Here is a 27,542-nt window from a genome sequence, read left to right on the forward strand (position 1 = left end):
CGGGTACTCACGGGTTGTAGATACGGAGATGACGGGACTGTACTGGTATTCTCCGGAGGGGCTGGTGACCTTCAGTCGAAACTTGTACGGTGTCCTGGGCTCCAGACCTTCCACCACATGCTTGGTTGCGTATCCCCTAGACGGGAGGAGACACACGAGCTGATAACACCGGATCCTCACCAGGGCTCTGTGACAAGTCAGGACAAGCCCAGCTCAGGGCTGAGGTGACTGGAGGACAGGAGGACCAGCTCGGGGCTGAGGCGAGCTGGAGGACAGGAGGACCAGCTCGGGGCTGAGGCGAACTGGAGGACAGGAGGACCAGCTCGGGGCAGAGGCGGCTGGAGGACAGGAGGACCAGCTCAGGGCTGAGGCGAGCTGGAGGACAGGAGGACCAGCTCGGGGCTGAGGCGAGCTGGAGGACAGGAGGACCAGCTCGGGGCTGAGGCGAACTGGAGGACAGGAGGACCAGCTCGGGGCTGAGGTGACTGGAGGACAGGAGGACCAGCTCAGGGCTGAGGTGAACTGGAGGACAGGAGGACCAGCTCGGGGCTGAGGCGAACTGAAGGACAGGAGGTCGTCACCCTCTCTGCAGAGGGGCAGCGAGGACACTGAGGAAGGACGGCTGCAGCGGCTGAAATTGGTCAATAAAGAAATGATCTCAGTGGCATTAAAAAGATATGGAGCTGGGCACGGGTGGCTCCTATCTGTGATCCCAGCTAATCCAGAGGCTGAGCCGTGAGGACCAGAGCTTCAGTTTGAAGGCAACCGGAACAGGAAAGTCTATGAGATTTTTTATCTCCAAGTAACCAGCAAAAAGCCAGAGATGTAGCTCACGAGGTAGAGGGCCAGCCTTGAGCCAAAAAGCTCAACAAGGGCATGACGCCCTGAATTCAAGCCCCAGTAACCATCCCCCCCCCAAAAAAAGGACAAATAAAATGTATGAATCAAGAAAACAAGGAAATACATAGTTGTGAAAAGTAAATATAAACGCACTTACCATAAAAAAAATGAAAGCAATATTCAGAAAAACTTCATGGGCTAAAGAAAAGATTTTTAAAAACTAAAATGCCAGCTAGGCATAAACAGCTCGGGAGCAGGTGGCCGTTATAGGCACCGAGCACAGATCTGTGCTATGGTGTGAGTTGGTCTTGTCCTCTGAGTGTCCCTTGGCTATCTTCTTACACCTAATATCTGGCCCCCTGGCAAATGGCTTGTCATTGTACTTCTGAGGCTGGGTCTCATTAAGTCGCCCAGGATGGCACCAAACTCCTGGGCTCCAGCGACCCTCCCACCCCGGCTTCCCGAGGAGCTGTAAGCCAGCTACACTAGCACATTTTCAAATCTATCTTTAAACCGTCTTGTGATCAAGCCCTTCTCACACTGCTCTGTGATCTCCCACCTCAATTACGGCAAATGTTTCCTAATGAGTCCTCACTGCTGCTCGCCGCCCTGCCTCCCTCAGCCCGCGGCGAGGCTCCTAAAGCACAGGCCACACCGCGCCTCTCCTCAGCTTTCTGGAAAACCCCGGGCCCGTGTGGCTGCCCCCTGGATCCTCCCCCTTCCTCTCAACCTCCGTCCCTCCTGGAGCATGCCGCCTCACACTTACCTAAGGTTTGGTTTGGTTTGGTTTTGATGCCAGTCCTGGGGCTTGAACTCAGGGCCTGGGCACTGTGCCAGAGCTTCTTTGTGCTCAAGTCTTAAGTATTCTACCACTTGAGCCATGGCGCCACTTCCAGCTTTTTCTGAGTGGTTTGTTGGAGATGAGCCTCACAGACTTTTCTGCCCAAGGGGGCTTCAAATCCTGACCCTCAGATAGCTCAGCCTCCTGAGCAGCTGGGGTGATCGGTGTGAGCACCGGTGCCCAGCTCTACCTCAGGCTTTCTACTTGGCGTTGTTCTGCCTGGAAAGCTCCCCACCACCCCAGATATCCTGTCTTGCTTCAAAAGTCTTTATGCGGAAGTTTCTTTCTCGGTGACAATTTCCTCTTCTCCAGCCCAGACCCCCCACCTTTTCCTATGTCTTACCTCCTTGCATTCATTACCTTGGACATCCCGTATAGTCTTACTTATGTGTACTTTGTGTAATTTGCCTTCCTCAGCACGTCTGTCCCCAGCGCCAAATCGCATCCAGCACACTGTGGGGACTCAGTAATGTACATAATGGAATGGATACGATGCATGATATGGGCACCTGTTACCACAAGAATGTGGGACCACAGGAAGGACAGCTCTCAGAGGAGGCCAGAAAAAGGACAGGGTGACAGAATTTGTCCAGACAGGGAGAAGAGCGAAGCACACATGCAGAAAAGGTCACGTCATAGTCAAAGGACAGGAAGCAGACCTGATTGAAGGGTTTATGCTGAGAAGACAGACAGGCAGACAGACAGACGGGGGGGGGGGGAGGGAGGGAGGGCGGACAAGGGAGGAAGCCAGAGACAGGCTGGGTTAGGGCAACTTTGAGGGGCAACAATGTTTGATTAAGAACTTGACTGTCATCCTCCAGGATCCCCAGATCCACTGGGGGAATCATCTAATAAAAAGATTAAAAAGAAAATCCATCCGAGTGCCAGTGACTCATACCTAGCTACTGAGGAGGCTGTGATCTGAGGATCAAGGCTTGAAGCCAGCCTGGGCAGGGAAGTCTAGGAGATTCTTACCTCTAATTACCCAGCAACAACAACAACAACAACAACAACAACAAAAACAGAAGTAGAAGTATGACTCAGGTGGTACTGTGCCAGCCTTGAGCAAAAAAAGTTCAAGGACAACACTCAGGCCCTGAGTTCACACCTCAGGACCAGCACACACACACACACACACACACACACACACACACACACGAGATAGAATGAAGACATAGAAGACACAGGAAGAAGAGCAAGACCAACTCCTGGGTCTGGAGTGCATCCAAGAAGCACCCGGAAGGAGCTTGTGTCCTGGCGGAGTGAACCACTCAGTCTCCTAAGGATCACAGAAGGGCTTTGGAAAAGGAAAATTCACAAAACGACATGATTAACTCCTTGATGCCATGGAGGAGAGCCTCTGGCGAACACCATCTGAGCCATTCAAGAGGCCGGTCCTCCACGGCCCCATGTCAGATGGTCTGGATAATTACTTGTTTAAAGACAGACACTTGCTCCTTGGGACGACCACGAGCATGAGTGGTTGACGGCTGATACGGTCTGCTTCTGCCACCTAGCGGCAGACTCGTGCTGTGCAATTCTCCAAGAGCGCCTTGGCCACCCACCCCTGCCTTGGGAGCTGCGGGCCCATTCTCTGGCCTGGTGGCAGCCAGGGTGTAGACAGAAGGTAAATGGTGCAGACACAAATGCCCGGTGGAGGCCGGTGCGCATGGCTGCTGTTTCTCTCTGTCTGCCCAGCCCAGGAGGAGAAGGTTCCAGAAAGAAATGCCTTGGGCAGCCTCCCTCCCGTGCCCAAGAACAACTTACAAGAGGGGGAAGTGGGGCAGGGAAATGACTGACGTCTTTCACTAGACAAACACTTAAAATGTCACCGCCCGGGCCTTAAGATTGAAGCTACTTTTTGCAGACATGACATGGCTGAAATAAGATTTTTCGGGTAGTCCAGTCAGGAATCATTCTCACATGGTGACTAATTTTAGCAATTTTTCCTGATGGCTTAGGTATAGACAAATGTTTCTGAAATAGCTGATATATTATCATTGAGGCAGCAGCTAAAGTACATGTGTGTATACATGTGTGTATGTGTGTGGTATGGTGTATGCATCTGCGTATGTGTATGTACATATGTGTGGTGGATATGTGTGCATGAGTGTAGTGTGTGTATGTGTGTATAGTGTGTGTCCATAGTGCAGGTGTGTGCGTGGTGTGTATTGGGTGGTGTGTGCGTGTGTGTGGTATGTGTGGTGTATGTTTGTGGTGTGTCGATGCATGTAGATGTAGTGTATGTGCATGGTGTGGTATGTGTGGTGGGTATGAATGTGTGTATGGTGTATGTGTGTGTCTGTGTGTGTGTGTACATATGAAGAAAGTTACAGAGTTGACAAGGGACACTGGTACAGCTGGCCAGGGTGGACCACATGGGGTCCCATCCCACATCAATGCAGACAGGTGATGGAATGTTCTACATGCTGACTACATCAATGCCAACGTGCTGGGGATGACACTTCAAGCAGAGGTGAGCAGGCAAACTTTCTCCAGATTATTTCACACAGCCGAATAGGGATCTGCAGTTACCCCAGGGCAATGTCTTGAAGTAAAGACCATGTCTCTAGCTCCTTTCTGGTCTTCCCGAATCACTGAAGTGCAGCCATTTTGCAAGTGACAGAGCTGCCAGGGAATGAGTCAGTCGCGCTGATAGGAAGACTGAGGGTGGCTTCTTGGTCTCTCTTACTGCTGCATTTGCTCATTGTACAACCCTCTGCCAGTTGGCACTGCCTAGGAGCTGGGGGTAGAGATCTATGCCTGTGCAGTGATCTTTCCTGCCTCGGGGACTTTGGATACTGATGAGGAGACAGAACAGAAGCCAGCAAACAAATGAAGTAGCTCTGGAGAGCTCAGATGAGGGCTTAACCAGATGGGGCTGCCTGGGGAGGCGGGGGAGGAAATCGTAGTGCTAAGCAGCCCTTTGAGGAGGGGAGGGTTCCTCTGCAATTTGCATGCTGGGAAGGAACCAACCAAATATAAAGGCCATGGACACGCACTCAAAAGAAAACTATGGGGGCTGGGGATATGGCCTAGTGGCAAAAGTGCTTGGCTCGTATACATGAAGCCCTGGGTTCAATTCCTCAGCACCATATATAGAGAAAAAGCCAGAAGTGGTGCTGTGGCTCAAGTGGCAGAGTGCTAGCCTTGAGCAAAAAGCAGCCAGGGTCAGTGCTCAGGCCCTGAGTTCAAGACCCAGAACTGGCAAAAAAAAAAAAAAAAAAAGCCCCAAAGCTACGGATGAGCTCCTGATCTAGGAGCCACTCTGGCCCGCTTCAGGCTGAGTGGCCAGTTTGGCCAGAGAGAACTGACAAGGACAGTGGTATGATGAGAACTCCGAGCCAGGCCAGGGCGGATGCGTGGGTCCAGACCCATCTCCACAAACAACACAACTGGGTGGGAACCCTCATTTGATTTCAGGAAAATAGTTTCCATGTCTGTCACGACATTTTAGAGTTTTAAAATGTGCCATTAGCCAGGTGCTGTGGCTCACGCCTATAATCCTAGCTGATCAGGAGGCTGAGATCTGAGGATGGCAGTTCAAAGCCAGCCTGGGCAGGAAAGTCTGTGAGACTACAATTAACCACCAAAAAAGCCAGGGGGGGAAAAATGGGAAGAACTGTGGCTTAGGTGGTAGAACATTAGCCTTAAGTGAAAGAAGCTCAGGGACAGCACCCAAGCCTGAGTTTAAGCCTCCGGACTGGCACCAAAAAAAACCCCAAAAATTACCATTAGACTACTTCATAAGTCAAAGATACTCTCAGAGGCACGAGAGGTTTAATTTCAAAGTTATGGCTAATGCTTGCGTTCTAAAAATTATAATCCATAAAAAAGCATGAATGTAAATAATGCAGACACGTTCTTTCCTTTCACTTCCAAACGAGCCCAGCTTTTTTAGAGACAACGGGGAGTGTTCTAAATTACCAGGAAATTGAAGCAAAACAGTAAGCAATTCGGCTTGCACCTACGTATAAATGATACCGTAAGTGTGCATTTTGGGGTCTTCCTCTTCGATGGAGAACCTGAGCCACTGATCCTGCGGCCCTTGCCGCCTCATGGTCTTCTCCAGGTCCCAGTACAGCTCAATGCTATGATGAGTCACTTTGCCCACCACCGGCGGATGAAGCTTGAAGGATGGTGTGATTTCTGGAAAGAGAACGACACGGGACCGTTAGGACCCGGGTGGGTCCCTCAGGCGCTGGGAGCGGCGGAGTGGATTCTGCCTGCGCAGTGACGGGATTGCTACGTGCGCCTCGGGCACGCAAGACGGGTCTGGAGGGAGATGAGCCTCGGCCAGCGGTGCACCCCACACCCTGGCACTTGGGGACCGGTCCACGCACGCCACGCCTCTGGCGTCATCCCCACGCCCGCGCTGTTCAGGTGGCGGTTCATGGAGCCACCTTCTAGCTTGTTCTTTCAACTGCTGAGACTCAAGTTTACTATGCTAATCCTCCAGCGATCTGACTCAATGCTGTATCTGGTCCAAATCTCTATACCACCGATGACAAAGGGTTGACATTTATCTACATAAACAGCTTTTACAACATAACCAAGAAGAAGAAAAAACCAATGTCTAACCATGGCAAACCAAAAACCAAAGTCGAATCCCAATCGAGGTAAGAGATGAGCAGTGCGCAGAACAGCAAAGCAAACAGCCCGCGTGACACAGGGAAAGACTCCCAGGGTCCCGTGTGTTTCCAGAAAGCGGTGGCAATGAGCTGTACCTGCGTCTAGTCAGACACCACAAAGGCTTATCATTCTGACCGGAAGTGAGAGCATTGAGAACATCCTCTCATTCACTGGCTGTGGAAATACAAATCACAGCCTTTTTGATTCGCATCAGTTAATTGCTCAAGAGGTTTTCATTTGGCATGTCCATAGATGCATACAATGTGCTGTGGTCAGAATCATCCCCTCCAACACTCTGCCTCCTCCTCTTTCCCTCTCTCCCTCCCCTCCTCCCTCCCTCCTTCCCTCCTTCCAAACTCAACCTCAATTGTCTTCTTGTTTACAATGTCTTAAAGCACTCTGATCATGTCCATCTCCCTTCACATTCTGTTCATCCTCACCCCTCCCGCTACTATCCGCACCCTACACAACACCTGCTTTACATCCTCGTCATTCATCTTTTAAAATCGTGGCTGATTTAGAAACGACAATGGGAGTGTATAGCCAGCACTGGTTGTTCATGCCTGTAATCCTAGCTACTCTGGAGGCTGAGATCTGAAAGCTGATGTTCAAAGCCAGTTGGGGCATGTAAAACTGAGAGACTCTTATCTCCAATTAACCAGTAAAAGGCCAGAAGTGGAGGTATGGCTCAGGTGGTAGAGCACCAATCTTTAGCAGAAAAAAAAAAAGCAAGCAAAAGTAGAGGCCCTGAGTCCAAGCCTTTGTATGAGCACATGCATGAGTCCACACAAATATGCATACACACGCGCACACACATGCACACGCAGAGACAGAATCTATTGAGAGTGATCTTTACATGCTCTTGAATCCTGCATTCCCACCTCTATGAACCCTTTCCACGGAGCCCTAACAAACACTGAGACACACATACAAGAATATTAACTACTAAAGTCTGCAGCAGTTTACAAACGAAAAATGGCCTGTTAATAAGGGAACAGGCACACAAATTACAATGTGTCCAAAGCATGGAGTAATATACAGCTTTTAAAGGGGAATTTGCTGGGTACTGGATGCTTTGAGATGGACAAGAAACTAAATGCAGAGAAAACCATCCCGTGTTCCATTTCTGTAATGATAAGGCATCTGGGCCAGCCATTCCAGGTTGTTGCCATTCAGCACCTCTAGTCTATTTTTGTCCTCCTCCTATGTTCGAGTTTCTCATGTTTTTAAGTTGCTACGCCCATGTCTTCTGCTCTTCTTGAAACCTGTCCCTGCATCTCAGTGCATTTTGAGCCTCAACTATATCCCTGATTTAACACGTTGGTCATGCAAAGGACTCTGTGTTTCTCTTGAGGCAGGATTCCATGCAGCTGGCCCTGGCTCTCTGAAGACACTGCGGCATCCCTGGGGAGGCCGGAGCAGCTCCAACCCTGCCTACCCCAAGCCAGCAAGCAGGGCACACAGCCAATTGTTTCCTTTGCAGTGAGATCCAGGGGTGAGCCAGGGAGACAGACTGTAAATTCATGTTTCCCTAACTTTATTTTCCAAACACTTACAGAAAGCATGGGAGCATTGGATAGACCTGGGTTTGAATACATTGCTTTGAAATAGTCAAAAATACGTATCTCAGAGTGTTTGTTACTTAAATCAGATGTAAAAGGTTTGTAAACTGTGATAGCGTTCGTGCTGTGAAATCCCATACAGTAGCTAAACAGAACTAATTCTCTATCTATGGACATAGATGAACATGGGAGAAATACAGTCTACAAAAAAGACAGACTATATTACTGCACTGTTTATATAAATTTCACAACATATCAACACTGCTTATGAACACATGACACATAGTCGGGGTTGACATTACTGAGGGAATGTGCCCCCCTCCCCCCTCCCCCCTCCCCCCTCCCCCGCTGGGAGGGGGGAGACGTGACACGGGCAGGGAGGATGTCTCATCACTGTAACTCTAAGATTCTTGGGGGGGGGGTCAATATTGGGGCTTCCTATTTGCTCTACTGCTTGAGCCACACCCCCAGTCCCTTTTGAGCCACACCCCCAGTCCCTTTTGAGACAGGGTCACCCTGACCCCGCTCCCCCTATTTACGCTTCCCAGGTAGCAGGGGGAACGTGGGTACGACACCGCGCCCAGCCTTGCCATGAACTCTCTCCTAGGCTGGCCCGGACTCCTGACCTCTCAGTCTCTGCCTTCAGAGGACTCAGGATGACAGGCATCTGCCACTGTCACCTGACTACGGTTTTCTTTCTTTATGAAGTGAGCTTTAGACATGTGTAGCAAAATGTTCTGACCTATGTGCTATAGTTGGGTTCCAGTTTATTGGCCATCATCTTGGTAGTCTTGAAATACTAGTTCCTGAAAATAACTATAAAAAGTAATGGTGCTCATTGCTCTTACGGGGTTCCTGGTTTTCTTGGCAAGAATGAGTGGTCTCATCCCGGCTTCCTGGCTGGCAAATGCAGTGACTCTCACAGTCACCCCACGACACCACAGCAGCACAGGTCACAAACACCAGGACTGGTACACTGTAACGCAACACCCCACCGGAGCGAGAGGCCAACTTGCCCCTCACCTCCGAGACCACTAGCCTCAGTTTCCATTGGAAGTCATGACAGTCCAGGACTTGGAAATGACTGTCGGCTCTCAAAGGGACAAGCGGAATGCTCAGTGCGTTTATAAGAAGGGGTAGAGAGCATCTGCATTCCCGGGATCACAGCAATTTCTCGTGCTTTCTTCCTCACGAGTCAATGTACAGATGGGCTTGGCGTCCACCAGCAATGGTCAGGCGCAGCCCGGGGCGTGGGCCACATCTCGCTGCGGGCTCATGACAGGGTGGGGACGTCACTGCTGGTCCTCACCCCTCCAGATCTGGTGCAGATACCTGCCAAGGTGGAAGTTTAGAAAGTCCCGTCGTCGCTACCCTCCAAGTGTGCCGGCTCCACGGCCTCCCGCTTGGGGAGCTGCACGCCCACCGCGGCAGTGGGTCACCTTTGTGGCATTCGCCAGGAGCCCTGACAGTGGCACACAGACCACCAGTGACCTCCTGTGCCGTCCTCTTTCGTTGATGCGAAGTTTAGCGAGATGCAAATACTCTAGGTAAGAAATGCTTTTTGACAGAAAGCTGTTAGTGCGAGACAGGCTCTCTGGATGGTCAGAACAAGAACAAGCATTCTTAGCAGGTAAGCGCAAATCATTTTTAGGTTGGCAAAGGATAGTAGGTGAAATGAATTTTTTTTCTCTCTCACCAAACTAGAGCAATCTAATAGGTGCATTTGATCCTTACAATATTAACCTGTATTATTTGTGTTTTCTCTTTGATAAAAAGAAATCTATTGCTATGGTTTGAATTCAAGGGCTTGCACTCACTAGACTGGTACTACAGTCCTGAGTCACATTGCCCTACCCTGTTGTTCTCATTGTAATCTGCTAACATATATATTTCATAATGCTTATTTGAGACCCTAAAACATACATCTTAGAAGGTCACTGGCAAACACCACAGTGACAGGGAGCAGTCTGGGGTTTGGGTGCTGGCGGCAGCAGCAAACCACAACCCGCTTGCTGGCAGAGAACAAGAGCAGCAAACATGGCGGTTTGTGCCAGGTACCGCTGTAACTGCCTTCCTTATTCATTTAACCTTCGCCACGTCTAATATCACCAATCTTTGGTGTAAAGGTTTTTATGATCTCAGTTGTTAACAATAGTCATAGAGAAGTAACTCGCCCAAGGACACACAGAATTAACTGGCAGAACCGGTGTTCAAACCCAGATGGTCTGGCTGAGAAATCCCTAACTCTGTACCTTCTGCCTCTTAATAATGTGCATACAAGACGCAGAGCTGGGCGACGCTATCCCTTATTGGCTCAGACTCCAGATTTCTCCATACCATGTATTCTAAATCAGCTTTAACCTATGAACGACTTCACCTTGAACCCGCAATCAAATGTCTCAGTATTAAGAACAGCCAGGCGAGGGTTTGAATGACGTTCGGGGACAGAGGGAGAGGAGGAGGGAGGGCAGGAGGAGGAAGAGCGGCCCCCACAGAGCCGGGCAGGAGGGAGGGCGGACCGCAGGGACCCCGGGCAGCAAGAGGAAGCCAGTGCCAGGGGCCCGCAGCGGCCAGAGGGAGGGCTGAGACCCGGCAGGCCAGCAGGAGCTGGGGGGGGGGGCGCGTGGGGTGAGGGCCGGGTGGCAGGCTGCAGGCAGAACGCGCAAGACCACCTGTCGGTCCCTCTGGAAAGGCTGTTATTGGGGCAGAGACTGCGTGACAGGCTGGGGACCTCCGAATCGATCGGACCGTCAGGATTCCAGAGCCTTCCTCACTGGTGAATTCCACCGTCCCCAAGCTTTATGGGACGTTAGCATTGCGAGGAGCGCTCCGTGTATCGGTGACCTCGGCCTTGGTCTGCTCCGCCCTGGGCCTGGCCACCCAGGCGACCCGCCCTTCCTCAGGTGACAGCCGTCCACGTTTAAAAACCTCAAAAGCTATTTACTTAGTGAACCATGACGTTGGTCGTCAAACTTGCATTTGTTTTCCTGCATTCTGCAGTCCTTATAAAGTGTGTATAACACACACATGCATAATAAATATTCATAAACATGATTTTCATGCGCTATCTGTATACACAAAACTTTTTACACTGGTTTCCCCCCCCCCCCCCGCCAGGCATAACCAGACTAAGTCACATAAATATCTTTACAAACCCAGGCATAATTTTTTTCTAATGATTAAAAAAAGAACAAAAGGCTACTTGGGAGGCTAAGATTTAGAGGGGATTGAGAGGATCGTGATCTGAGGCCAATCATGAGCCAAAAAGTTAGCAAGATCCCCATCTCAACCTATCAGTGAGGTGTGGTAGCGTATGCCTGCCACCCCAGCTATACCGGAAGTAGAAGTGGACGGACAGGGTCTTAGACTGGCCTTGGACAAAAGTGTGAACCCCTATCTGAAGAATAACTAAGGCAAGGGCTGGGGGCTTGACTCAGGTAAAAGGTCCTGAGTTCAAACCCCGGGACCACCAAAAAGATGACAGATAGACAGGTAGGTAGGTAGATAGATAGATAGATAGATAGATAGATAGATAGATAGATAGATGAGAAAGAGAGAGAGAGAGAGAGAGAAATAAGACCTTAGAATCAGTTTTGCAGAGTTCCTTTAAATAATTGATGGAAATCTTTTAACTTTTCTTATCTTTTTTAAATTTTTATTTATTTTTCATTGTCAAGGTGAAGTACAGAGGGGTTACAGTTACATACATTAGGTGGTGAGTACATGTCTTGTCTAACTTGATACTCCTCCTTCATTTTTCTTCCATCTTCCCTCTCCTCCCATCCCCCCACACCCCTGGGCCCGGTTGTACCGTTAGTTTACAGCAGATTATCTCGTGTTGCTTTGCCTTTTACCCTTTGTCTCACTGTTTCAATGTTCCTTTTCCCTTCCCTAACTCAGACAGATGTATATAAAATACCGAGGGTACCAGAATCAAATACAGTGACAACAGGGGCTAAATCATAGGGAAGATGAACGGGGAGGGGGGGAGAAAGAATTGCACATAGTATGTTTAATAACTTCAATGATCTTAAAAGTTTCCCCTCTGAAAAAATAAATAAAAAAGGACCACACGCGAGAGTTCTGTGAGAAGCGGCGAACGTGCTGTGCTGAGAAGCTGGCTTTAAGGATGGCATTGCGCGACTCTGAGGAGAGAACACTGTGCTGCTGGGTGACAGAGACGCGGCGAAGGGCTCAGGGCACGGCCACTGCCTGGTCCCCGGGTCACTCTGAAGAGGAATGGGACTCTCGATCAGCACGGGAGGCTCACCAGAGAGGGCAGAGAGGACTCCAGGCTGTAGGTCCACGTGCAGACCACTGCAAAGCTTTAGCAAACCATCTCACTGCATTAGTGTCCTCGGTTTCTTTACAGGACAGTAGAGATGGCTTAACACAAATGTATAGAATGCTGGGACTGCATACTCCCAACTTTTCTCTCTTCCTTTGTCTACCCCTTCTCTTCACTTCAACCCTCCCCCAACATCTCAAGCTCCAGACTCCTAGTATTCATTTGCCAGGCTGTTAGTTGTTCGGAGGAATTTTACCTGCATATATCCTAATTCTGCCTTTGTATACCCTATTTTAGCTCATATGCATATATGGATATGTTTACATACATATTTGTAAATTATATATAACTTCCACATATGAGAGAAAACATGTATCCTTTTGTCTCTCTGAGCCTGACTTACTTAATGTCTTCCAGGTTCTACCCATCTCTCTGCAAATGACATGTCATTCTTTCTAGTGAATGAGTAAAATTGTGTGTGTGTGTGTGTGTGTGTGTGTGTGTGTGATATCACATTTTCTTGATCCATTCATCCATTGAAAAGCATCTGGGCTGTTTCTATAGTTGGGAAATAATGCAGCAATGAATTTGATTGTGCAAGGGGCCTTACTGTATCTTGGCTTGTAGCGTTTTGAATAAATGCCCACGAGTGGTACTGCTGGATCATAAGGTATTTTTTTAGTTTGTTTGTTTTGTTTTTTTAGGAATACTGCTTTCCTGAGTGTTCACACCACTTTATATTCCTACCATTCGTATATTAAGGGCTCCTTTCCCCCACATTCACTCCAGCATCTGTTGCTCAAAGTATCATGATAAACAGCTGACTATGATTTCAAAACTTACAGCTGGGCAAAGTGGTGCACACCTATAATCCCAGCACTCCAGACGTAAAGAAGAAGGATCATGTGTTCAAGGCCAGCATGAACTACTTGGGGAAAGTCTATCTTAAAACAAACAACAACAAAAGCTATAAGAGAACCTGTGACTCATCTGGGCTGAGATGAGTCCGTGGTTAGCAGCGTGAAAAGTGGGAAGGTATGAAGAGAAAAGGCACAGACAACAGCCAGATTTGTGTTCCTGACCGCCAACATCAAATTAAGGAAAGCAAAGCAACACCTGGAAGTGCACTGGGATCAGTTTTGTTAGAGAGGAACATCTGCATCCGGGCCCATGAAGGGGGCGGCAGCTTGCTGAGGGACCGATCTATGGAGAACAGCAGAGCCATTCATCATTGCCTGACCAGATATTTATGGCAGCCATAAATCAAAAACACATTCAAAACCAACATGCCAGGGAAATCATAAGTGTTCCCATATTTGGGATTTTTAAAGTATCAAAAATGTTTGCCGTGAACCAATATTAAAAATAAAGATGGAATTTTCAAATCAAATATCAAAATAGTCATGATGATGAAAGGTTTTCCCTTTCTTTTAAAAATAAGACAATTGAAATAAGTTTTATTTTACCAAGCTGTTTCATTGCTATTATGAAGTGCAGTCCTGAAAATCCAGAACAGATGAAATGAGCAAGGCAGAGGTAGACAGTGTAAACATTTTTTAAATGATCACCACCACTAAATTTAACTAACAAAAGGTTCGTTTCTACAATCTGAACAGGAAGTAGAATAACAACTGACTTTTCTGGGTAAATTTAATGCCATTATTGCCTTAAATAAAAAGGAAGATACTGGACACTGATGGCTCATGCCTGAAATCCTAGCTACACAGGAGGCTGACATCTGAGGAGCGAAGTTTGAAGTCAGCCCTGGCAGGAAAGCCTGTGAGATTCGTATCTCCAATGAACCACCAGAAAAGCCCAAAGTGGAGGTATGGCTCAAGTGGGAGAGTGCTAGCCTTCAACACAAGAGCACCTGGGCCTTGAGCTCAAGACCCAGAACCGTTGTTATTACAGAGCTAGCTGTTCAGTTTCACCTTCAGAAATCCATGGGAGTGATGCACTGTGAGTGTTTTCCGCATTCCAATGACCCCACCATCTGACTAGACGAACTGAAAATGAACTAAGAGTCCTTCGCTTCTCTCGCTTGGCTCAAGTCATGTTGCATTGCAGCTGATCCGCTAGGACTCCGAGATTCAGGAGGTTTTGTTTTATAACGAAACACGCTGCAATTCATTTAACCCTGGCAGACGAGCAGCACCTTAACACACCGAAGACAGCATCCCATTTTATCCCAGCCTTCTCGGCGCTCAACATTTAGACCGCACGTTGCTTTGCGTTTGGAGTGAAACCGGACATCAGCTAGCTTCATCTAGACAGAGAGGCTCCCGGTGCTCTGCCACGTGAGCCAAATCCTTGAGCTCGTCCTCTGGTTCGTGTGTATCGTCCCCCAGAACGTCACACTGTCTCCAACTCTGAGGCTGCGTGGTTACCTTCCAAGGAGACCTGCCGAAAGCTTATCGGCGGATGCCACTCACAGTTAGGAACCCCTCTCGTTCACGTAAATAAAATGCCACGATGTATTCTGACCTCAAAATATTGTGAAAGGGTTGAATATTTCTATCCGAAATCATCTCTTAGATTTCCACCCACTGCTGTTTGCCTGCTCTGCCCGATATCCGTCCCTTCTCACCATGTCTGTGAGCGTGGCTCTGTGGGCCTCTGCCAAGCCCTGGCATGGGTAGGACTGGGCAGTGAGCACCAGCACTCTCCTGGAGTCTGCAGTCCTCAGGAGACACAACCGCTCCGCCCCTTGTCTCCCCAAAGCAGTCACGATCACTGAAGTAAAGGAAAAGGACGGGTGGGGGACATTTGAACTCAGAGCCCAGAGAGAGCAAGAAAGAAGATACCTCCTCAACTTCTGGTGACAGTATCATGCTCTGAAGCCTGGCCCAGTGAAAACATAAACCTAGACCCCACTTCAACAGCAATAAAGTAGGAAGACCAGTAATAATCTAATCCCTGCAGAGAATATTTCATCATCAACATAACCCTCATCATTAGCGTATCACGGACAAATTCAATTCTTTTAAGAGCCATAACATGTATTAAAAAACAGACTTTTGTTTTTATATCAACCCATAGTATTTGCCACACAAGGTAGCTAGTCCAAATGGACTTTCTTGAGAATGTACAAGCACAGCCCTGCTTCTCCAACAGCTTTTTACAATGGTTTACAATAAAAAGAAAAGAACAAACAAGTGTTGGATGAACTAGGTATATAAAGACAAACTGTTACCATAAATCTCCTCAAGTACCTTCATTCTAAACAGGTTACCAGGGTACACCAGGAAAAGCAAATTACATTTTCACAGCCAGTGGAGAAAGAACCACGATCATAAATTGGATATTAATTTTAAATAATGGGCACTGTTCTTTGAATTTGTCAGAATAAGTCCTACAGCGGAAATCCCACACTCCTCCTTCGGGGCTGCTCTCATATTCCTCTGCTCCTTAGCTCCGAGCATCATCTCAACAGCCAAGATTCATGTTCGGCCCCTTCATGGCAAATGAAGGAACGCTGTTTGGCAAGCAAAATTCAAAGACAGCTACTACATCATTGTCCTTCAGAAATGTCTCTCCCCGACAGTAGAGACCAGGTCTGTGAAACCAAAAACTCCTTGTCAAATAGTATTTCCCACAGGATTGGGGCAGCGACCCAACAGTATGTAACTAAAACCAAACAACTACTCAACATATAAAGGTCAAAAATCGACTTCTCAGTGGAATACAATAGCTCAAAAGCTATGTATGTACGTTCACATAAGACTACTGTCGACATATTGTCTAATATCGACATTACATTTAAAGCCCTAGGCGAATTTTCTTGGCCTTGGCCACATGGCTACTGTATATGTTCTTGATACATTGTATATTGTATATATGTCTACCTGAACTAGAGAAGGGAAAGAAAAACAGGGCATAAGATATCACAAGAAATGTACACACTGCCCTACTATGTAACTGTACCCTTTTTGCACAACACCTTGTCAAAAAAAAAAAAAAAGAAAATAGAAAGACTTGGAAAAAAATCATACTAAGTGAAGTGAGCCAGACCCAAAGAAACAGACTTTATGGGTTCCCTCATTGGTAATAATTAGTACATGTCTAGGATAGGCCTAGCAGAAAACCACAATAGCTCAATAGCTATATGTACGTATGAACACATAAGATAATGCTAAGCGAAATGAACTCCAAGTTATGGAAATAAGTGATTTATCTTTGTTGTTGATATTTTCAATGTACCATGTGAAATTATGCCTTTTTCTTTTGTCTTTATTCCCCATGGTTCTATCTCTGATGGCACTGTAACTGATTCTGGTACCCTGGGTATTGTATGTACGTTTATCGGAACTAGGGAAGGGAAGAGGATCATCAAAATGGAGAGACATAGGGTAAAAGGCGAACCAATGCAACAACAATACTTATAAGACAATATGCTGTAAACCAACTGTACAATTGGGGGGGTATATTGGGGAGGGGAGAAGGTGGGAGAAAAATGAGGGAGAGGAAGGTTACGAGTTTGATAAGAAATGTACTTACTGCCTTACGTACGAAACTGTAACCCCTCTGTACATTACTTTGACAATAAATAAACAAATTAATTTAAAAAAAAAAAAAAGAAATGTCTCTCCCCGTGCATAAAGCACGGGTTGGAAATAAATTTACCCCCCCCCACCCCGTACTAGTAACAAAAGTAGCGCTTTGATCTCAGCTAGGGTACAAATCCACCGTTCTAAGCCTCCCGTCAGGGATTGCGTCCCTCCTCCCTCCTTCTTCTCCCATGAAACACCACTTCTTCCTGCTTTCTCCCTACTCTCTCACAGTGTCTAGAGACCCAGCTTGAAGCTAGCTTTAAGTCTCACTCGTTTTAGTTACTGTCACATTATAGTATGGGCATCTCTTTCAAAACTCAAATTGCAAAATAATCCTAAAATGACAACTGGCATAACCAGTGTAGGCAAAACTTCTACTAACTACTGTATTCACAAGTACAACAGCGGCAGTGCAATTACGAGGGGTCTATCAAGCTTGCTTTGCTGTCTTTTTTTTTTTTAAGCAATAGATAACCAGAAAACTTTTTAAGATACTTCTTTCTTCATTAAGAACATGTCCTCAAAAGGAAGATATTATTTTCTGATACATGAAAGCAATTCCTAGTCTTTATTAATTTTTTTAAAAATAAAAACTACAGAACTTGGTGAGGGATTTTTGTTGTTGCTCTTGTTTGTGAGCTAAGGTCTTATTATAGAGGCCAGGCTATCCTTAGGCTTGTGAGCTTTTCTCTACATCTCAGGTATTAAGATTATATAGGTATAAGCCACCATGTCTGGCTACAATACAAAAAAATTAAAGAAAACAACACAGTAATTCTCTCACCATCTTTGTTTAAACCCAATGTGAGATGACCATCAACAATCACTCAGAAACTATCTCCAGAGAAAAGTACTTCACACTCAGCAAAGGTGCCCTTTAGGAGCAAAAGTTAGGGGCTGAGAATGTGGTCTAGTGTTAGAGTGCTTGTAGAGGGGTAGCCTTGAACAAAAAAGCTCAGAGACATTACCCAGGCCTTGAAGTTCAAACAGCATGACTGAAAAAAAAACAACAAAACAAATGCTGGGCTGGGGATATGGCCTAGTGGCAAGAGAGCTTGCCTCCCATACATGAAGCCCTAGGTTTGATTCCCCAACACCACGTATACAGAAAACGGCCAGAAGGGGTGCTGTGGCTCAAGTGGCAGAGTGCTAGCCTTGAGCAAAAAGAAGCCAGGGACAGTGCTCAGGCCCTGAGTCCAAGGCCCAGGACTGGCAAAAAAAAAAAAAAAAATGCCAAAAAGCCTATTAAAAAATCACTCTCAGGGGCTGGGGATATGGCCTAGTGGCAAGAGTGCTTGCCTTGTATACATGAGGCCCTGGGTTCAATTCCCCAGCACCACATATACAGAAAACGGCCAGAAGTGGCGCTGTGGCTCAAGTGGCAGAGTGCTAGCCTTGAGCAAGAAGAAGCCAGGGACAGTGCTCAGGCCCCGAGTCCAAGGCCCAAGACTGGCAAAAAAAAAAAAAAAATCACTCTCAGGGCTGGAGGCATGTCCCTGTTTGTAGAGCACTATCCAATGGGCGAATGCAGCAGGTACTGAATTCTAGTCCTGGTCTTAGACCAAAAAAGAAAATAAATCAATCTAATTTTGAGGAAAATATCAGACAAAGCCAAATAGAGAGGCATCTATAAAACACCTGATAACCCCTTCCTCAAATTTTCACAGTCAAGAAAGGAGAGTCCAAGAAACTGTCACAGGCCAGAGGAACTTAAAGAGACGTGACAACTACATCAATGGGGTATTCTAGATGAGACCATGGGACAAGACAAGGACAGTGAGTGAAAACTGAAGACATCTCAATAAAGTATGGACTTCAGCTAATAATGTGCCACTATTAATTAGGAACCAATACACCATGTAAGTTGTCAGTAATGAGGGGCTAGGTTACGTGAGAACCCCATGAACTGCATTGTAAATTACCATGCAGAAGTGCGGAGAACAATGGCAGACCTCTGCTCAGAAACACCCAAGCTGAGCACCCTGGAAAGATGTCGTTAAAGAACTCAGCAACCAACAGCCTAAAATGCTTTATGCAGTGGCAAATGCTTCAATGTTAAGAAGGGGGGAAGAAAACCTCAAACCTCCTTTAGGAAAACAAAAGTTGAAGAACTCCTTATCAGAATACCTGCTAGCTTAAAAACTAAGAGAAACTATATGAGAAGTGAATCTAGAAAACAAAGTGGTAAAGGGGGTGGGGAGCAAATATGTGGGTAAATACAAAATCTGTTCTCTGCCCAAGAGAAAAGAACCACAATGCACGACGAGGGTAATAAGATGTGTAGAAGTGATGCACTGGACAAAATCAGGATGGGGGACAGAAGCAAACACCTGTTACCGCAAACCAGACTAGGACGTGATCAATATACCGAGAGGATAAAGTGAGGGACGAGAGATTGATTTGGCTCATGGGGCAGAGGATTCTATCCATGTTTGACCAGCCCCATGCTCTGGGGATGAATACTACAGCACGTGGGACTTGGGGCAAAAGCTGCTCCTCACTTCTTGTTGTTTTTTGTTTGTTTGTTTGTTTTTTTGGCCAGTCCTGGGCCGTGAACTCAGGGCCTGAGCACTGTCCCTGGCGTCTTTTTTGCTCAAGGCTAGCACTCTGCCACTTGAGCCACAGCGCCACTTCTGGCCATTTTCTGTATATGTGGTGCTGAGGAATCGAACCCAGGGCCTCATGTATACGAGGCAAGCACTCTTGCCACTAGGCCATATTCCCAGCCCCTGCGCCTCACTTCTTAATGAATGGGAAATAGAAAAGAGAGAGACAAGAGAGGAGAGAGAAACTGACAAACAGAAGGAAGTCACCTCCAAGGACTGCCCCTGCGGACATACTCTGTGCTTCCTCCAGCTAGACTCCATCTCCTCAAGTTTCCCAAACCTCTCCGAACAGCACTACCAGATCACCAGCTAGGGCACTATACTGGTATCACACGAACCATGGGGTTCTTCCCCATTCAAACCATACAATACTGCCCGAAGGCTCTTGTGCACAATGATATGAGCTGAATAAAGATGACGTGGTAAGTTAAAGATGTTTACTTTAAACCCTAGAGCAAGTATGGGAGGAAAAGATTGCCTGCACATTGGAAGTTCGTACTCTGCAAGACACAGCCCTCTGCAAGTTTATAATATGTGTGCTCTCCTTGTTTATTAACACCAGCTTCCAAACAGATACAGAAAATGGGATATATAGAGATATTGATGATGTAGATACCGATATTGATGACATAGATATAAATACACAGATACACAATGGACTATTATTCAACCATAAAGAATGAAATTATGCCATTTGCATGAAAATGGAAAGAACAAAAGGGGTTAACTGATCAAATACAATCTTCACATGTATAGAAATGTATTGAGGGGCTGGGGATATAGCCTAGTGGCAAGAGTGCCTGCCTCGGATACACGAGGCCCTAGGTTCGATTCCCCAGCACCACATATACAGAAAACGGCCAGAAGCGGCGCTGTGGCTCAAGTGGCAGAGTGCTAGCCTTGAGCGGGAAGAAGCCAGGGACAGTGCTCAGGCCCTGAGTTCAAGGTCCAGGACTGGCCAAAAAAAAAAGAAATGTATTGACAGTTAATGTGTACAAATATAAATAAGCCAGGCACCAGTGGCTCATGCCTGTCATCCTAGCTACTCAGGAGGCTGAGATCTGAGGTTCAAATACAACCTTGAGACTCTGATCTCCAATTAACCACCGGAAAGCTAGAAGTGATGCTGTGGCTCAAGTGGTAGAGCACTAGCCTTGAACTGAAGAGCTCAGGGACAGCGCTCAGGCACAGAGTTCAAGCCCCATGACCAACAAATTAATTGGTTAATTAATTAATTAAAACTATCTTCCCTCTAATTTGTCAGCTATTTTCCTAACCAGTTGAGAATCCATTTGGTCACAGAAATTGCTAAATAAATACAACCACAGATTAGCACGTTTAACACTTACAAACACTGAACATTTAAATCATAGTAAAATTGTCTAGCCTTAATTTTAAAAATACTTTACTTTATACCATTGCAACCATATTTAATACATATAGTTCATGGACCTATGCCATATTTTCTGCAAAACCAACAAAATCTTTGGTCCAAAGTAAAAAAAAAAAATCCAATTTGATCTTGGGTAGGAAAGCAGTAAAAGTTAAAATTATTCATTCTTTACCTGACAATAAATCTGTCTTCTCCTTCCTATTTTCTATAATGGTATAACTTGAATTATATGTGGAGGCTTGCAGACAAGGGATTCCTCCAATAAATCATATTATCTGTCCAGTCTTTAAGAAAGCCTTTGATCCTTTGCTTTTCTAAAGTGAGATGCTCAATAAACATCACTTTAAATCCTCTTCCAAATATATCCAGTGCCTGTCTTGGCTTTTGCCCTCCTTCACCCGCAAAAGTACCCAAATAGCACCGTGTATGCTTTGAGAGCAGATATTGTACAAGATGGTTGTTCTTGCGTGGCACACCCAACTTCCTAGTTAAGCAGTGAGACAGCAAGCTTCTCCACTGCGGTGTCGATTTCTTCCTGGCTCTAATTTTAAATTGGGAGTGAATGGGAACGTGAACCCACATGGATGGCACTGCCCTCTGTCATAGCCAGGATAATTGGTCACAGTTCATTTGACTTGAAAGCTGTCAAACCCTTAAATGCTTTGAATTCTCCCTGCCATAGTGCATGCTCACACACATGAGCATACACACACACGCACGCACACACACACACACACACACACACACGCACACTTCTTACTTGGATGAAACTTGGTTTGCTTGGTAATCGTTTGAGGTGAAGCTTGAAGCTGAGTTCTTATTAAAACATTAAAAATAAGATGCATCAAACTTGAATATTAGTGTGTTGTAGAAATTCTTGTCAAGCAAAGCAATTTATATTTTAACATGCAGGAGTGACTGATTTCTGCTAATGTTTTAAGTTAGCTGCTTCTTTTAACCAGTTTTTCATGCGTCAATAAATATCTTTTGAATAAATTAGCATTTCTCTATTTTTTATTTAAAAATCTATTTTGCACAATATAAAGAAAAATATTATTTAGTGAAAATTTTTTCTGGAACTTCAAATAAACCCGCACTGATTTTACTTTTAAATTCTTGATTTCCTGAGAACCATTTTCTGATTTGCTTCACAATAACAACTATCCAGACAAAGCTGCTTATTGAGCAGGGATAGGGACCGACTCATGCCAACTGCTTTGGAGTGCAGCCACGCTGGGTGACGCAGATCATGCCGCTCGGACGCTCGGCTACTGTGTCAACCCCTGCAAGGCACTGCTCCGCAGAGGGGGTTGCAGAGGGCGGGATGCCATTGGTCAGGAGAGGAACGGAAGACCTCCACCGGCCAGTCGTCTCATGACCAGCTCTGCTCAGAGACCCAGATGTCCACCACGATGAGCTGCTGGGAGGCCTGAGCTGCTGGGAAGAGGCGTGGACATTTGCATGGCCCAAAAGGAACTCTGTGGTGTCCACACTTCTCTCCAGCACCAATGACCACGACACACGTTTGCTTATTGAGTCGAGTGCAACAGTATCTCCTCTAAGACCTTTAAACAGCTTTGAGATTTAATCACACACCATAATTTCACTGCTTTAAAGCATACAGTTCAGTAGTTTTCAGCATGCTCACAGACTTGATAAACCTTGCCAAAATTATCTTTATACAAGCTATGGGGTTTACAATAGGGCCCTCAAGTAAGCTGAGGCTGGACCAGTACTGAAGGAGATGTGGATTTACCTAAGTCAGTGCATAAGCTTCACGAAAATGCCCTTCTGCATGTGTAAGACTTCATAAATTCACAAATTATCAGGCACATTTTGGACTCAAATGAGAAGAGGATAAAAAATACGTCAACCCCTAAGGTTTGATACACTTGCTATGCGCCTTTGCTCACAGAGATTGACTGATCAGGGAGTGAGAATTGAGAAGATTCAATCATACTCCAAAGGAGACCTTCCCCCATCACAGAAAAGTTCTGCTTGCTGTTCCAATAGACCCCAAGGCACTGCGTCCACTGACAACGTGGGCAGATCTCCTGGGCAAAGCTCTGAAGCCGGAGGGGAGGCGTGGGGAAAGCACTCCAGTACAGAAACAGAGCACATGAGACCCCTGCGTCATCACGGATCAACAACTACTGGGGAGCCCAGCCATAGTTACTGAAGATTGGGAGGAAGGGCCCTCGAGGGATAGTTGCTATCATGCTAATAAGGACTAAATTTTGGATTTCTCAAGTGCATGGGCAGTTTTCAAGCTACAAATGATTTCTGATGTGTTCACATGGTCAGTTTTGTTTTTCTGTGAAATTTGCAAACAACATTCAAACTGCAGGCATTCCAAAAAGCTCTTTTCTCGTCGCACATTCCCCTTGGTTGGATCTCATGATACTGGAGGTATTAACGTTCCTGGATGGTACTAAAGGGAGGTGCAGCGGGGTAGACTGGGTTTGGCTTAGCAGAGTAGTTCTACACAGCTGGCGGTCTCTTTTGTGTGTCATTGAGGGACTGCTGTCCCTCTGTAGCAGAGACTTCCAGGGACCCCCTGCCACCTGCACTGCTTATTTCCCATCATACAGTTACCTGGTGACCGGCTGAACTACCTAACAGGCACTTCAGTGAACAAAGTTATCAATGCACATGTTGAAAGCTAATCTGAGGAAATTCTTTTGACGATTACAATTTAAAATGTAATCAACAGATTTGGTTCTCATTGATATCTAATTAAAACTGAAGCTCTCACTTGTCAGAAAAGGTACTCAACAAATAGTACCCGTAGGTCTTTAAGACATCACACATTTCTTGCAGTAAATCACGTAACACATAGTATTACTATGAATGGTAATCATGTCTGAGGACCAATTTGGTGACTTATGTATTCTTTATCACACCTCCAATGATCACAAAGTCTGACAGTTCCAGATAAAACAGCATGGAAAATCGCTACCAGTACAGCAAAGTAGCCCGAAGAAACAAATGTTCCAATAAGAAACTCCTACACATACCCCTGTGATAATTCAATATTTGCAGCTTATGAATAATTTGATTACACAATTAGGGAACTCAATTGAACATAGTGACAAATTTTAAATGCATTTAAATTGCTCTTATGTGTGCCTTAACCTCAGATCAATTTTCTACTCTTTTTCTACAATTATTGATCAGTCCAAAATTTGCATTCAATATAAAGTATTGCCTGCAAAACCAAGCAACAACATTGAAGGAATAAAGACTCACAGTAGCTTCAAAAATGTCCAAAACATATTCTGAAACAATGGGAGCAAGACTTGGGTGGCTGAAATGGTATGCATAAGTCTTTTCAAAGAGAATCATGACAGCCATGAAGACATGGATAATTACAAGGACAACAAGAGAGATAAATAAGATGGTGAGAATCGGATTATTCTCCAAACAGGAGACAGAACTTTCTAGAAAGAAGCCATAATGTTTATCAGAATAGCCTCATTCTAGTGAATGAGCAACCGGGTTCCCATAAGATGGCTACTCCACTACAGGGTGCAGCTTCATCATTATAGGTAATTTTCCGCTCCAGAGTGCAGTCTTGATCATCACAGGTAACTGTCCTCATCTGAGGAGTGGCGGTCTGCTCTGCGAGGCTCTGATGCTCTTTAGAGCAGTGCTGGTCTTTTTCATAGAGATGTTATCAATCAGGCTTGTCTTTCCTGGAACCCCAGGCGATTATAAAGCGACTGCAGAGAGAATGGCTTAGAGTAAAGACAAATACAGGTTGAAAGCAGGGATGACAACCTTTTTCTCCTGCTTTTACTTAATTCATGGGCCCAAGAAAGGAGGCAGTGCCCTTCAGCAAAAGCAGTTTTTAAGCAGAAACCAAGAACCAAGTACTACCAGCACTGCAAGTTCTACAACAAATTGCACTGTGTATACCATTACCGTGTGCTACATTAAGATAGAAAACACATTTGTCACACAGAAAACCAAGGTTTACCTATATCAAACTTCACTGGAAATGGAAGCATACACAAAAACGATTCAAATGTAGCTTTGGTGTTAACAGAATGAGTTCCAGATAACTTTAACCTCTATTGTGCATTTGCAAGCATGGCAGAATGTCTATTAGAAGAGGCAATGACATTTGTAGCACTCTTCTGAAACATTACTAAGTACTTAACATACATTCTGGAAGCTGCTTGGCCAAATGGTCCTTCAAGTGCAGCCTACTTCAGATTTGCAAGAGTTACACATCCTTCTTATATCTCTCTATTGCATTAGATGTATTGCTTTAAACACTCACATCAACTTAGATTTCCTTTCAAGCACTAAAGAAGAATGAGATGATTTGCCCATTATGAAGGATACACAGTATTTTCAAGTCTCTAAGATGTATTTTCTATGACTCAAAGGAGAACAGGCACAAATAAGACTCAAAATGTTTATTCAAAAACTTAAGGAAGGCTGCACAAAGACCACAAATTACATAGTTATTCATATGAAGTGTTCCAAAAAGTAAATCCATACAGTGGATGCAAAGAACTGAGGAAGAGGAGAACTGATGAACAACGGCTAATAGGATATGGAATTTCTTAGGCAAGTGATGAAAATGTCTGAAACTAGAGAGTAGTGTGATTGTAATATGGTATTAAAAAGCCACTTCATTTCACACATTCTAGAGAGTGAGGTTCAGAGCTGAGAGCATGGTTTAAGTAACAGAGCATATGTCTAGCAAGCTTGAGGCTCTGAATTCAAACTGTAGCACCAACCATATAAAAATAGAATTCATAAATAGTGAGCTTATATCAACTGCATCTCAATATTTTTAAAGTTACAAGAACTTAACTATGGGGCTGGGAATATGGCCTAGTGGCAAGGGTGCTTGCCTCATATACATGAAGCCCTTGGTTTGGTTCCCCAGCACCACATATATAGAAAACAGCCAGAAGTGGCGCTGTGGCTCAAGTGCTAGCCTTGAGCAAAAAGAAGCCAGGGACAGTGCTCAAGCCCTGAGTTCAAGCCCCAGGACTGGCCAAAAAAAAAAAAAAAAGAAAAGAAAAGAACTTAACTATGCCATTTGAACTGAAATTTGGTAAAAACAAATTTCAGACACATTTAAAAAAATAAATTTCATAGTCCTGATTCATACCTATATGAAGAATTTCCATTTATTGATTAAATTGCAGAAAATTATTAGACCATGTACTAAAAGTAATTAAAATGAAGTGACAAGCAAAGAAAGGAACTCAGTGAGAACATAGATAAAAAGCTAAATGAATTTCAAGTGAACACAGACAGAGCTAAGTGAGCTCAAAGAGAATATAGCTAAACAGCTAAAGAAGTACAAAGAAGATACAGATAAACAACTTAACAAAGTAATTAAGCCAAGACAAGAAATAGAATCTCAGTAATGAACTACGAGTTCTGAAAAACAATTAAGTAAAGGCCAAGAATGAAAAGGAAAGTAGAGAATCTCTCCATCACAGAGGATGATACAGAAGACAGACTCACTGGGCTTGAATACAGAACAAATATATTAGAAAAGGTAGAAGAAAACACAGGAAAAATTATCAAAGGACTGTGAAATGAACTTGCAAATACTTGAGGAGTCAATCAAAAGACAAAACATATCTTATGGGTATTGAAGAAGGAGAGTAAAGGATGGCTATCGGCATAAAAATATACTCTACAGAATAATAAAAATCTACAGCAAAATACAAAATAAAAAATTAAAAGCATAAAAAAATATACTCTACAGAGTAATAGCACAAAACTTGCAAAATCTTGAAAAAGAAAAGCCCATCTTGGTACCAGAGGCTTTTAGAACACCCCATAGACAAGACAGAACATCTCCACAACATATTATAGTTAAAATCTTAAGTACAGAGAGCAAGAAAGATGCTTACATGGGAAAACCTATGCAGATTTCTCCATAGAAACCACAAGCATAAAGCAGCCCTGGAATGATGTATTTTCAAGCACTGAAAGTAAATAAATGCCATCCCAGAATACTTTATCAAGTGAAGCTTTCATTCCTAAGATAAAAACATTCCAAGATAAATAAAAATTAAAAATAATTTATTGCCACTAAACCCAAACTTCAGAAGATATCCAAAGAAATCCTGCAAACAGAAGGTCACCATAAACACAACAGAAGTGAAGAAAAGATATCCTGAAAGATAAGTAAATACACAGGGGGGTAGGAAGTAATAAAAACTGAAGTTTGGAGGGAAATGGCAGGACCTACTACATGCTACAAGCCTTTCAATTCTAGCACTCAATCTCAATTGACTCAATTCTCCAGTCAAAAACATAGAAAGGAGAGCTGGATCAAAAGTCAAGATTCAACCATCCGTTACCCAAAAGAAGCACATCTTTCTGACAAAAACAAATACTTGCTTAGAATGAAAGGTTGGAAAAAGGTCTTCCAAGCAAATGGACCTTGAAAGTACTCAGGAATAGCGGTATTCATATATAAGTAGATGTCAAATAGAAATTAGAAGAGACAAAGGAGTTCACTTCATATTAATATAGAGAAATCTATACGACGACATAACAATTCTTACCATCTATGCAACCAATGCTTGCTTGAGACAACTTTGTTATCTAACACTACTGGACTCATAAGCACATACTGACCCCAAAACAATGGTAGTTGATTGAAATACCTCACTATCACCAACAAGAATCCTCAGATTTAAATGACACGACAGGCAATTGGACCTACTAGTCTCTATAGAATATTTTACATGGCAGCTGCACAATACATACTAGTCTCAGTAGTCCATAGGACATTCTCCAAGACAGATCATATTCCAGATCACAAAGCAAATCTTAACAAATATTAA

General features: G+C 44.8%; 1 protein-coding gene across 1 annotated transcript in view; it reads right to left on the reverse strand.

Moving 5' to 3' along the window:
- Window positions 1-27,542, reverse strand: part of Fank1 (fibronectin type III and ankyrin repeat domains 1) — a 59,941-nt gene that overhangs the window by 16,044 nt on the left and 16,355 nt on the right. The window contains exons 2-3 of the mRNA XM_048338041.1: window positions 5,653-5,830; window positions 12-136 (exon numbers count right to left, since the gene is read on the reverse strand). Coding sequence (XP_048193998.1) covers window positions 12-136; window positions 5,653-5,830 — 303 coding nt within the window. The remainder of the gene's footprint in view (window positions 1-11; window positions 137-5,652; window positions 5,831-27,542) is intronic.

This window comes from Perognathus longimembris, chromosome 2 (genome assembly GCF_023159225.1).
Source record: "Perognathus longimembris pacificus isolate PPM17 chromosome 2, ASM2315922v1, whole genome shotgun sequence".
Taxonomy (NCBI): domain Eukaryota; kingdom Metazoa; phylum Chordata; class Mammalia; order Rodentia; family Heteromyidae; genus Perognathus; species Perognathus longimembris.